The following is a 13,372-nucleotide window of genomic DNA, read 5'->3' on the forward strand; positions in this document are numbered from 1 at the left end:
TATAGAGTCGATTGAAATTTGACTTATCATTTAATTAGTTTTGTGTGTTTGTCTCTTATGGTTGATCTTATCGTTTTAACATGGAAATTTGGATATTTTGTCCAAAAAGTTTATATAAGGGAAACATGAAGAAAGAAGTGTTTATGTGTCCAAAAAAAAAAAAAAAGTTTATATAAGGAAAACATGAAGAAAAAAAAACGGAAAAAGGTAATTAAACAGAGAAAATTAAAGTTTATGTGTGTAAATTTTTGTTTTGTACGTGTAATATTATTTAGAAGTTTCACTGCCACTTTCGATAAAAAAAAAAGTTTCATTGTCACTCAATTGCTCAAGCCAAATATAGAAATTATATATAGCTAGCGTATTAATCTTACACTAACACAAAATTGGGCACACAAAGAAAAACACATAGTATAGTTTTTTAACAAAAGAAAATAACAAGTGTACAAAAATATGCATTCTCACCCAACAAAATAAATTAATATGCATTAATTATGACAGGAAAGAAATCTATAGATTCATACATTATTACGGGATCTATTCTATTTTTGTAATATATATTATAGTTTGTATTTCTACTCATGTTAATATGAAGGACTATTTTTTTGTAATTTCTACGAGAACTTATATATCTATTAATATATATTAATATGAAGACCCATATTTTTTTTTTTGTAATTTTTATGAAATCTATATTTTTGTTCATATTAATATGATGACAATTTTTTTTATATATATTAAGGAGGCCTAAAAGCCCAAAAGAAAAACAATTACATAGAAATCACTCGAGGGGTAGTGTTTCCCAAGAAATCAAAGTGAAATATAACCCTAATTTGAGTTGGACAAGCATAAAAAAATTATAACATACATCAATAGGGGCCTATTTTTTTATTGTAATTTCTACGATAACATATATTTATACTTCTGCATATATTAATATAAAGACCTATTTATTTTATAATTTTTACGGAATCTATATTTTTAGTTATATATTAATAGGGAGACTACTTTTTTTAGAACCTATATATTGTAGTCTATATTTCTATCCACAAACATTGTTTTTCTGTAATTCATATCTACCTCAAAGCCATTTTACGAAACCTCAAAGCCTCTTCCATATATTCCATAGAGAAATTATTTTCCAACAACTTTATAATTCTTTTAGTGGAGAATAATATAAACAATAAGTATGATACAATTTAAATTTGATAAAAAAAATACGAACTATAGGAATATTTCTTAAAAAAAATCTATGACATTATACATAAATTTTACTGTTAGTTTTTATCACAAAGTGGTATTTTTATTATTAAATTATATAAGATTGTAAATATTCATGTAGTTGTCATTAATTATCTTCTATTAACAATTACAATTTTAATTTTTCAGCTTAAAATAAAATATATTGTTGATAAGTCAATAAATTTACAAACGCATTTTTACTCGTGGCATTTCGGGATAATGCCCTTCCATCTAATTTACAAATGCATTTTTACCCATGATATTATTTATAATGCCCTTTCATTGCTTATACCATGACATTTTTACAAAGAAGAGTTTAACTTCATTTACAGCAATCTAAATCCTGCATTACACATAAACTCAATAAAAATGCAAGGATATTTTGGTTTTTTAAAAAATTAAACATACTTCTCTCTCTTCTATTTCTTTTCTTTTTTTCTTAAACCAATCAACACATCAAATCTACTATATTTCTCATCTATTTCTCTCTTCTCACACTCTCTCTCTCTCACCTATTTATCTCTTCTCATTTTCTTATCACAACCACACACACCCTAAGAAATTATGAGCAAAGTCTCTGATTAACTTTTATTTAATTGCAAAAATTTACAGCTTCAACCTTCTTTTTTTTCCCTTCAAAATTTACAGTGACATCAAAATGATTTTGTTTAATAGCGAAGGACCATTTTCAATGTCACAGGTCTTAAAAGATCAAGTTTATGTGCACAGTTTTTACGGTCGTTCTACTCTACTATAGTTCCTTTGCTTTCTTTTTTTTTTTTAAAAAAAAATAAAGATGATGTGGCAGCTGAGTCACTTAAGTGACTTATCACATCAGCATTGACTTTGTCAAAATTGACCTTTTGCAAAATGGGGTAAATATAGGGGGCCACAAGTGCTATTTTGAAACATAGAGGGCCAAAATTACAACTTTGCAAAACTTGGGCCAAAAGTGCAATATAGCCAAAAATTGATTATTTTTTTTTTTTGACAAGAGGTAAAGGATTAATTTTAGACTCAACTAATTAAGTTTTTAAGTTCTCGCTTCTTTGCCACATGATGCGAATAACTCTAGCATGTGTTAAACTTGAAATTCTCATATCCTCCACCTTATGTGGACAAAATGATTCCACTTGACGAACGTTAAAATGATCGTTTATGAAAATTTACTTAGTGGTCATAAATAAAAACATGAAAATTTGACTATTTATCTACAATTTTTCATTATTGACTTTTTACGACTATAAAGACATCTTTTATAATTTATATTAAAAAATTGCAAATTTTATAAAGAGTTAAATAAATTTTTTATTTTTATAAATATCTCAAATTTCGTTTTTACTCTTTATAATTTTTTTTTAACAAATTTTGGTTCTCAAATATTTTTCGTAATAACTTTTAGTCTCTGCTTTTAAGTCAATTCATCTGTCTTATTTTTCGTAACGACTTTTAGTCTCTACTTTTAAGTCAACTCATCTTTTGTTAAAAATTCTAAACTTCAATAGGAGAATTTCGATAAATTTTTTAACAAAAGATGGATTTTTAAATGCCAATTTTTTTTTTTTGACGAATTAAGCGTCACAAACTTAAAAATTGATATTTAACTCATCTCATGTTAAAAACAATTAAAATTTTGCAAGATAGATTTCTATATATTTAATAAATATGACTGTGAAAAAAATTCAAAATTCCGATAGGAGAGATTCTAAACATGAATAAAAAAACTCTTTTAGAAATATAAAGAGTGCATATGAGTTGACTTAAAAACAAGAATCAAATATTGTGACAAAAAATATTTAAAGGACTAAAATATGCTAAAAAGAATACAGGGACTAAAAATAAAATTTAAAATATTTATAGAGATGAAAAATTTCTTTTAACTCTTTTATAAATATATTTTTTACCCGTGCTTGGCACGGGTCCGGATACTAGTTTAAACAATTCAACCACATCTTCCAAATATTCATATAACTCATCAAAAACTCTAAAATGGGTCCCATTAGATCATATAAAAAACACATGTATGGTTAAAATCATATAGTTTTAATATTACATTTGTTTTTATTGAACAAAGCAGACTAATGGCCGTTCCTGAATAGAAACACGTTTTTTTTATTAGGAATGAGGCAGTCTATCAAATATAGGTCTTGTATGACAAAGAGCACGTTTGTTTTCAGTGTAACAACGGTACACGTGGCACCGATATTGGTGCTCTTAGAGTCCTAACTAATCTTGTAGTGACTAGAAATAAAATAGTGTGAATTGGTTTGTATGAGCCATAATATATGATGCTTGTATTTCAAACTTACTACATTTAAAATTTCAAATCCCTTTGTTGATAGGATAAACACTTGTAAGTAGCATCTCTAGATAGCAGTATAGCTTATTTATTTAGGGAGCGTTTCTTTCACTTCTTAAAATAATATAACCAGGATACTAAGGTTGAAAATAAATAAACCCATGTTTGGTACATTAAAACACAAAAAAATAAGCTTTGGAATAAAACGTACTCAGGAACCTCAAACTACCCACGTCCCCCACGTTCTTCTCCAATTTATTCCCATAAGATGAGGGCTGGAAATTTTTTTCCCATGAACCATGAACCCATGTTCTACTATGAAAACTCATTTTTACCTTGATTTACCCTTTGATACACTTTTACATTAAAATTGGCTTAAAGTGATAATACATGAATTCAGTCATGTGATTAAGAGAATTAATTAATTAATTAATTTATCAATTCAATAGCTTTTCTAAACCACCGGTACGTATATATCTTCTTTTCACTTTCGAATATACAAATTTTGTATTTAACAATATATCCATAGCCAATTGCAGTTACTAAAATGAGTAATGGAGATGAAAATTAAAGCTACTATAATATGTGAGACAAATTTTGGACTTCAATACAAACGGATTTTGAAAATATGGTGATAATCATGAATAGATTTTGTAAATCCCCAAGGTAATATTGTTGGTTTCATTGTATATTGATTAGGGGTATTTTGATAATTATAATATTAATTCTCAGGAATATAGATTCCAAACCAAACATAGTTTAGCTATTACTTGGAATTTTTAAGAAAAAATTGTCTAGGAATAAAATTACTAACCAAACACTTTCCTGTGAAACAAGTGTGTATCCGTGAAACAAACACCCCTTAAGAATGTAAAGCTAAACAAATAACTATGGTTTTAATTTTGTATTTTATACGCATTTTCCTAAATTGGAGTGTGTTAGAACCAACCATATAACCTCATTTCCGCATGGTGTATGAGGTTTGAGGGCAGGCTCGTTGACACACAAAAAAGTAAGAGAAAAAAAAAGTGAAGTTGGATGAAGAACCTCATTTCATATGAGATCGAGCAGCTTTGCTCCTTTTCTTAAGGCTTCTTTTTTTCCTTTTCCTTTCATAGATTGAAGACATGTGGCAGTAATAAATCTGATGGCTATAATTTAATTTTTAATTATTAATTATGGTCTTTAAATTATAGCCATCAGATTTATTACTGCCACATGTCTTCAATCTATGAAAGGAAAAAGAAAAAAAGGAGCATTAGGAAAATGAGCAAAGCTGCTTTTTTAAATTAAAGATGCCGAATATTAGTATAGAATCATTCAAGTTCTAGATTAAATTATGTCTCTTTTGGAATGCTTGCTATAGACTTAAGGGATTAGGATTATCATGGTAAAAGATTTGGTCTTTTAGTGAAGTTTAAACTAAAAAGATTCCACAACCACTACTAACACATGACTAAGAATCAATATATTGTTCTTAAATAAATGTCTTTTAATGTCTCCTCTCTTAAAAATTAAAAGGGAACCTTGAAGGATACTACTACACATAAAATCAATCTCATGTATAAAATAAAGAATAATGCTAGCAACACACTCTTTAACGAACACACTTCAACACACTCTCTTTTATTGGTTGAAATTCACATGGGTCCCATAAAAAAATGTGGACCAATATAACTTTTATGGGATCCATATAAAATTTAACCAATAGAAGAGAGTGTGTTAGAGTGTGTTTGTTAAAGAGTGTGTTGCTAGCACTCCTCTAAAATAAATTAATAGCCGATATTACTTTGATCCAAGTGGACTACAAAAAAATTCTTCAAGTAAAAGTTTTGAGTTCAAGTGGAATAATTCTTTGGCGATATTTTATTTATCTCATAACCGAACTCCGGATTACTAGGGCACTATTCCTCTAGAAAATGGAGGGTTAACACAAAGAGAAAAATGAATATGCACTGACAGTGTAAAATAATTTTATGCTGTCAACCAATACCAATAATATTTTCCACCATATCACCTCACTTTCTTAATATGATGTGGAAGAATGCTTCATTCTTATTGGTTGTCAGTGTAAAATTAATGGCTTTAATGTATTTTTGATCCCCCTATTTTGAAAAACATGAACTTTTGATCCTCCTATTTTAAAAGCCAACTTTTTGATCCCCCTATTTTAAAAAATATGAACTTTTGATCCCCCTATTTTAGATTTTTCTGAATTTTAGTCTCACAACTCAATTTTGTAAGATTTTTGCTGATGTGTCAAGCTCATTAATGACGTGGCAGTTTCCATGTTGACAAAACATTTCCGTGCCGCCGGTTCCCAAATCATGACACCCTAAGAAATCAGAAACACAAATAATCATGCTCGTATTAACATCCTTCGTCTTTGTTCGTTTCCTCTCAATCACTCATTGACTTTGTTTTCAATCGTTAACTTTTTTTGGGTAATTTACTGATTTTTTATTATATATATATATATATATATATATATATATATATATATATATATATATATATATATATATATATATATAGAGGTTAATTTTACTGTTTTCGTTCATCTCTGCCCAATCCGTATCATCCATATTTGTCGGCTTCGTTTCGCGCAACGCCTTCTGTAAACTCTGTTGAGCCAACATATCCTTAACCCTTCTCTGCCATAATCCGAAATTGCCCGTTCCGTTGAACCTTGCCACTTCGAATTTTGCCGGGTTAATCGTCATCTAATACCAATTGTCGACACATCAGCAAAAATTTGACCAAATTGAGTTCGGGGACTAAAATTCAGAAAAATCTAAAATAGGGGATCAAAACTTCAGGTTTTTCAAAATAGGGGATCAAAAGGTTGACTTTTAAAATAGGAGATCAAAAGTTCAGGTTTTTCAAAATAGGGGGATCAAAAAGTTGGCTTTTAAAATAGAGGGATCAAAAATGCATTAAAGCCAAAATTAATTTACACTGACGGTGCATAGTCTTCAAATGCTAACACAAAACACAGAAAAAATTTGGGTTTGAAGATGACACTGTACTAGGAGGCTAGTAAGAGTTGTAGGCGAAAGTTAATCATTGACAAAGTTGATAGATACTTCACATTATACCATGATTATAAAAAAAGAAACACAAAATTAGTAGTATTATTTTTCTTTAAACCCCACCACAGTGGGAATTTCATGATACCATGTTATCTTCTTTTTTCCCTTCTCTTTTGGAGGTCAACACACTACTCCAACCAGTGTAGTTTGAAACGAAGGGCACAATATTCGATGATCTTGGTACTAAATTACTTTTGACCTAATTGATATTCTCTTCAGCTAAACTTTAAGCGTGTGCTTATATAAATTTTATTTTGCTTGATCTTGATTCTACAAAGTTGATTTTGATTTGATTAAGTGTAAATTAAAGTTGTTACTCACTTTTGTGTAAATTAAAATCGCTTTGGAATATCACGTCAGCCTAAAAGATGGACGTGAAATTTCAATCCACTTAGCTACTTGACAAAAAAAAAAAAAGCAATCCCTTAGCTTGTTTCCAATATGTATCTAAGATGTTGTTTCTTGAATTGTAAGAGATGAGTACTTTTTGTACTTCTTATAATCAATCTTTGTTTATAAAAAAAAATAGAAAAATGAGAAAAAATATATTTAACTTCAATATGAAGAAGACACATATTGTTAATCCTTTTTCAATTCCGTAATTTCAAAGTTAGTAGTCTTTTTTAACTTATATTGAAAAAAAACTTAATTACCGATTTATACAAATAGAATATAATTAACCTTTTTTTCATGGAGATATTTCCATTATATTTTCATGGAGTAACATGCATGTGAAAATATTTACTTTATATCAATCAAAGGCAGAGACCACAAAATAATTTGTTTGTTTCCACTTGTATCATTATCAAGATGAGCAAAAAAAAAAGCATGTGGGGTGTAAAAGTTATGTATGTGTGTTTGTAACTTATGAATGCTACAATGAAGTTACGCCAACCTTAGCATAGCACTTCCTCACATAATTGATGGAAGAATTAAACAGTAATTAAGTAGACAAAACCATCTGGATTACCTAATTTGATCATTAGAGGAGAGTTTTTTCTTTGTGATTAGAGAGAAGAGAGAACCCACATGTCATTCCTTAATGTTTATTAGTTCATATAATTGGAGGTCATGAGGTAAGCACCCAACAAGCAATTTGTGATGGTTCATAGTGCATGATTCTAAGGTGAAATACAATTTAGTGCTATAATTAACAATTAATTTAACAAGCTTAAAAAGCAAAACTCTTCTATTGTCATCATATCAAAAATTAGTACTCCACAAGTTTTGGCTCAACTGGAAAAAAATATCGAAATTGTTAGGTCGGACGTAATGATTGGAGTTCGAACCCTAACTCCTTCATTGTGTGTGAGTTTATAATGACTTTATCATGTCGTCTATTTATCAAAAGAAAAAGTCAGTAAATGCAAATTGAGAATATAAAATTCAAGGGTTGTTATTTCAGCACTTGGTAATTAATGATCCATAATATTCATTTTACTCTCTAAGTGAATTGTTCATTTTAGAAGAATCTAATACGGTAAATTTTCGTGTTTAACTTGATTAAAAAACATATTTAACTTTTTTTTTTTTTTGTGGAGATATTTTCATGACATTAAAGAGTAGTATGTGGTAAATACTTTATATCAATCAGAGTCAGAATCCATAGAATATTTTGTTTGTTTCCACTTGTATCATTGCCAAGATGATGAAAAAAATGTTGTGGGGTGCTTACAAGTAAATGACGTGATGCAACTTATGCCTGCTACAATATAGTAGCAAAACATTTAAGCATGAGAGGGGGGTAGACAATAGCAACTTGACAAATGACACTAAATTTGGTCTGCAAAATGGTGGCATTGTTTTTTGGACAATCAAATGTGACCGTACTTTACCACTAGTAGGGTAGAATAATATGCACCGCAAGTTATTATTAAGCTTATTTCATTAATTGCTCTTAAATAAAATATGCAACTATATAATAAGAGACTGATTTTTTAACAAAGTCATTTTATCATGCTGTGGAAGGTGATGTAATGCATATTATAGTAACAAAGTACCATTAGACAAAGGAAAAGGGCTTAAGAGAAAAAGTAAAACACAAGTTGGGGGAAAAAGAGAGCAAAGTTGATGCAATAATTTTGGGGCTATGATATTCCACAAAGATAGTTTTGTATTAAGCATTTGATTAATTAATTAGTCCCTTTGGTTAAATTTCAACCGTTGATTAATAGTTAGTAGAATCTATATTATTATTACTCCTCCCTCCGTTTTAAAATTATAGAGTGCGTTTGATATGCTAAAAAATAAGGGATTGGACAGGACAACTTCTGTTGTACTGTGTTTGATTTTAAAACTGTTTCTGGTACTGGACAAACTAGGGGCCAAGTGACAGGACAAAACTTGAAATTCTTGTCCCCCACAGAATCACAGGACGACATTTTGTCCTCAGCACAAGTTGTCTAAAATACAAAAATAATCTTTTATCCACCAAACATCGTACAACACAAAGTTTGTTCAATACCTTAAACGTTTGTCCTGTGCTGTTCTGTCTTGTACTGTCCTATACTGTTCTGTCCAGTATTTATATTTTGCAGATCAAACGGACCCATAGAAAATAGTTTACAAACATATTATAATCTTACCTCGCTCTAAGTATATATAATGAGGTACAATCCTATGAATTATAGTATGCAAATTTTAACTCATGACAAATATTTTTTTATTGTATTTTAAAATTTTATAATGAGCTTTAATTAATAGTTTTTATTTTTATTTTTTAGTTTCATGTTTTATAGGACACAAATATGATAAATTACTACGATTAAAAAATAGACATACATATTATTATATGATTAGAAATATTCAACCTTTTGTCAAAAAGAAATATTCAACCTATTATAATTTATTCTAACAATATTGCGTCAACACTGTGATTCGAGATTTGGATTTGATCTAACCTGTTGATTAGAGTAGGTGATGACCCATCCATTGAGCAATTCGTCCGTCGGAGGGGGGGTTGTACCTTCAGGCACTCCGATGCTTAAGTCAGCAAGAGAATGAGAGATACTCGAAAGAAGAGAGAGTCTGAAGAATTGAATACCTGGCTCTCCTGTATAGGAGAGCTTATATAGTTGCCCTCGGCGCTGAGCCAAAGGTTGGTCTAATGGGCTGGAATAAACCAGCCCAATAGACTCAACTGCCAAGATAGTCCATGTATCGTAGGGGAGGCGGTTATTCGCCCCTATCTTGGTTGGAGCCGTTCCATTATATGTGGGTAATGGATAAGCTCCATGATTAGAGAGGCGGTTGGATAATTGAGCACGCGACCATCGTGCTATGAAGCCGTTACGTCGTGGAGGACACGTCATGGGCTGACGTGTCGGGGAAACCTCCCCTTATTGGGCTGTGCCCCAAATTCCGGGCAGGAGGGTAATTGAGCCAGCTCTTGGCCCAGTCCAGAACAGGATCATCTTCAATTTTCTCTCATGTTTTCTTAATCTAAGCGTTAATTTTCTTTCCTTTTAATTCTTTATAATTTACTGACCCTTAAATTAAGAAAAATGAGAGAAAACATAAAGAAAATTGAAGATGATCCAAATTCCTACTATCCGTGCGTATGTATACGCTGCTGACCAGGTTTGGGTGCAGTCAGGGATTTCTTACTGCACTTCATTTGGGCACATCAGAGGCGTTCAATAACAGACCGGACGATTAGATTTAAAACTCAATTTTATATTTAAAAAACTAACTAATATTTGAACTTAAAATCTTAACCGTCTGATTAAGATCAGACAGTTTGTATGGACTGACTGCATGCATTTTAACTACACCGGATTTTTTTCATATGCTGCACATGATTCACATATTATTTAATCTAACCTTTAACTGAAAGGTTAAAATAAAGATTTCACACAATTCATATTTCATAGATTCATGTGTGAATATAATATAATATAATATTGCACAATTATGCAAAATTATTCTTTTGAATATTTTAATGTAAACGTCACAAAGATCTTAACTTCACCTTCCACTATAAATACAAGCTTAATTGCGAGAATGAAGATATAAAACAATCAGTTCAATATAAAATTTTAGTTCAAAAAAATTCTGTTTCCTTTCCATGGCTCCTGTACCAATTTCTAACATCAACATAGGACACATTGATGATGTTCAAGAGTTAAGAAGAACTAAACCGAAGACAGTTCCTCAAAGATTTGTAAGAGACATGACAGAAAGACCAACATTTCAAACATCTCTTTCCCTACCAAACACTAACATGCCTGTCATTGATTTTTCTAAGCTTAGTAAAGGGAGCAAAGAGGAATTGCTCAATGAACTTTATAAGCTTTCAACTGCATGTGAGGAGTGGGGATTTTTTCAGGTAAAAATGTTAATAATCTCTTAAGCTAGCTACTATTATTTCATTATTATTATTTAAGCTTTGATGTACTTTTTTTTTTTTTTGATAAGCAAGCAAGCTTTCATTTACGTAATGACGTCCTGTTTGGATATACAACTTAATTAAGCGTTTATTGAATAAACGTTTTTCATTTATGTATAGATTATTTTTATAATAAAAGATAAAATTAAGTCAAATTGGCTATAACTATAAGTTGTTTTCATCATAAGCTATACTGGAGAGCTTATGAAAATAAGCCGAAAACAAATTATGAACATGTCATAAGTTATTTTCATAAATTCTTCCAAACTGTCTCATAAATGCTTATGCGAATAGATAAACTCAAATAAGTCATCCGATCAGACCCTTAATATGGTTAACATAAATTTTAAAGACATAATTGTTCATTGAAATTAATAATAGTTATTGTTGTCATTAGGTGATTAATCATGAGATTGACCTTAATCTGATGGAGAACATAGAGGAAATGAGTAAGGAGTTTTTCATGCTACCTTTGGAAGAGAAACAAAAGTACCCTATGGCTCCAGGAACAGTCCAAGGGTATGGACAAGCTTTTGTTTTCTCAGAGGACCAGAAGCTTGATTGGTGCAACATGTTTGCTCTTGGAATTGAACCTCACTATGTTAGGAACCCAAATCTTTGGCCAAAGAAGCCAGAAAGACTCAGGTAATGTACATATATGCAACAGTCACATATGTCTTTAATTAGGACTAAAAAAAAAATAGTTTTAGAAAAATGCATTGTGCCCCTTCTTCAAGTTGTTTAATTATAGCTTATAACAGATTGATCATTCCTACCATGTCATTAGCATAATAGATACATGTCATTAGCACAAAAAATATATTTAAGCCTTTTATTAATTTATTTACTTAGTAAAATGATTTTTTTCCCATACTAATGCAGTGAAACAATAGAATTATACTCAAGAAATATAAGGAAACTCTGCCAAAATTTGCTGAAATACATAGCATTAGGGTTGAATTTGGAAGAAGATGTTTTTGAGAAGATGTTTGGTGAAGTAGTACAAGCCATAAGGATGAATTACTATCCAACATGTTCAAGACCTGACCTTGTTTTAGGTTTGAGTCCTCATTCAGATGGAAGTGCTCTCACTGTGTTGCAACAAGCTAAGGGAAGCCCAGTGGGCCTTCAAATACTTAAGGACAACACATGGGTCCCTATTGAACCAATTCCAAATGCTCTTGTCATCAACATTGGTGACACAATAGAAGTAAGAGGACTAATTGCACTTTTTTCTTTCCCTCTTTATTTAACTTTTGAATTTAATTACTATATTACAATAGTGTACCTAACTATATATATTTCAACATATATATAGATGACGGTTTTAAGTTGTTGCAGTCCGCAACTGTAATTGTGGCCGTAATATAAATAATTGTGAAGTCTCTGCAACACTATATAGTGATCGAATACATATATAAACATTTTTTTTCTCACTCGAAGTATATAGTGATTAAATTGTTCATTATCTTCTGGATGACTTAGCTTCTAATTTACATTTTTTAGGTTCTTACAAATAGAAAATACAAGAGTGTGGAACATAGAGCTGTGGCTCATGAGGAAAAAGATAGACTCTCAATTGTGACATTTTATGCTCCTAACTATGAAATAGAGCTTGGACCAATGCAAGAATTTGTGGATGAAAAGCATCCATGCAAGTACAGAAGATACAATCATGGAGAGTATAGTAAACATTATGTAACAAATAAGTTACAAGGAAAGAGGACCCTTGACTTTGCCAAGATGGAAATTATAAAATAAAAATAAAAATAGGAAGTATTAGTTCTCCAACTAGTTAGGAGCACTATAATATAATTAGACTATTGAGTATATATAAAAATCAACCACATAAAGTATCAAGTCAAGCTCTTAATCATTATTTTTATTGAAAAATAGGTAGAAGAAATAGTTTGGCAATTAGAGGAGTGTGATTGTGGCCAGATACATTATGTAATATGCTAGCTTTCAATGAAAATTAATTAAATCTAATAATACTTCATTTCCAAGTTTGTGTTGGTGTTATCAAATGGAAAAAGTTAGTGGTTCTAAACAATGGTTCTATTTTCTTTGAGCAATTTGAAGAAATTTTATTTTTCTGCTACATATTAGAATAATGCTAGCAACACACTCTTTAACAAACACACTCCAACACACTCTCTTTTATTGGTTGAAATTCACATGGGTCCCATAAAAAATGTGGACCCATATGGAGCACTTCCACACATAATTTGTGAGAGAGACAAAATCATATTAATAGAGGGTCCACATACCATTCCTTAATATATTATTAGTTCATATAATTGGAGGGGCCTGAGGGAAGCACCAAGCAAGTTGAGATGGTTCATAGTGCAT

The 13,372-nt window shown here is 30.4% G+C and overlaps 1 protein-coding gene across 1 annotated transcript; it reads left to right on the forward strand.

Annotated features, from left to right (window-relative positions):
- The first annotated feature begins 10,628 nt into the window (after window positions 1-10,628).
- On the forward strand, window positions 10,629-13,026 carry LOC123884567 (protein SRG1). The gene is made up of 4 exons (XM_045933684.1): window positions 10,629-10,960; window positions 11,418-11,665; window positions 11,903-12,230; window positions 12,527-13,026. The coding sequence occupies exons 1-4, from the start codon at window positions 10,700-10,702 to the stop codon at window positions 12,779-12,781; spliced, it is 1,092 nt and encodes a 363-aa protein (XP_045789640.1). The 5' UTR covers window positions 10,629-10,699; the 3' UTR covers window positions 12,782-13,026.
- The last annotated feature ends 346 nt before the right edge of the window (window positions 13,027-13,372 follow it).

This window comes from Trifolium pratense, linkage group LG5 (genome assembly GCF_020283565.1).
Source record: "Trifolium pratense cultivar HEN17-A07 linkage group LG5, ARS_RC_1.1, whole genome shotgun sequence".
NCBI lineage: Eukaryota > Viridiplantae > Streptophyta > Magnoliopsida > Fabales > Fabaceae > Trifolium > Trifolium pratense.

What these genes read in the sequence shown, in the direction of transcription:
- LOC123884567 (XM_045933684.1), top strand. Translation starts at nt 10,700, where the DNA reads ATGGCTCCTGTACCAATTTCTAACATCAACATAGGACACATTGATGAT. An exon ending in AGGAGTGGGGATTTTTTCAG is followed by an intron (nt 10,961 to 11,417) that starts GTAAAAATGTTA and finishes TGTTGTCATTAG; the next exon opens with GTGATTAATCATGAGATTGA. An exon ending in AAGAAGCCAGAAAGACTCAG is followed by an intron (nt 11,666 to 11,902) that starts GTAATGTACATA and finishes ATACTAATGCAG; the next exon opens with TGAAACAATAGAATTATACT.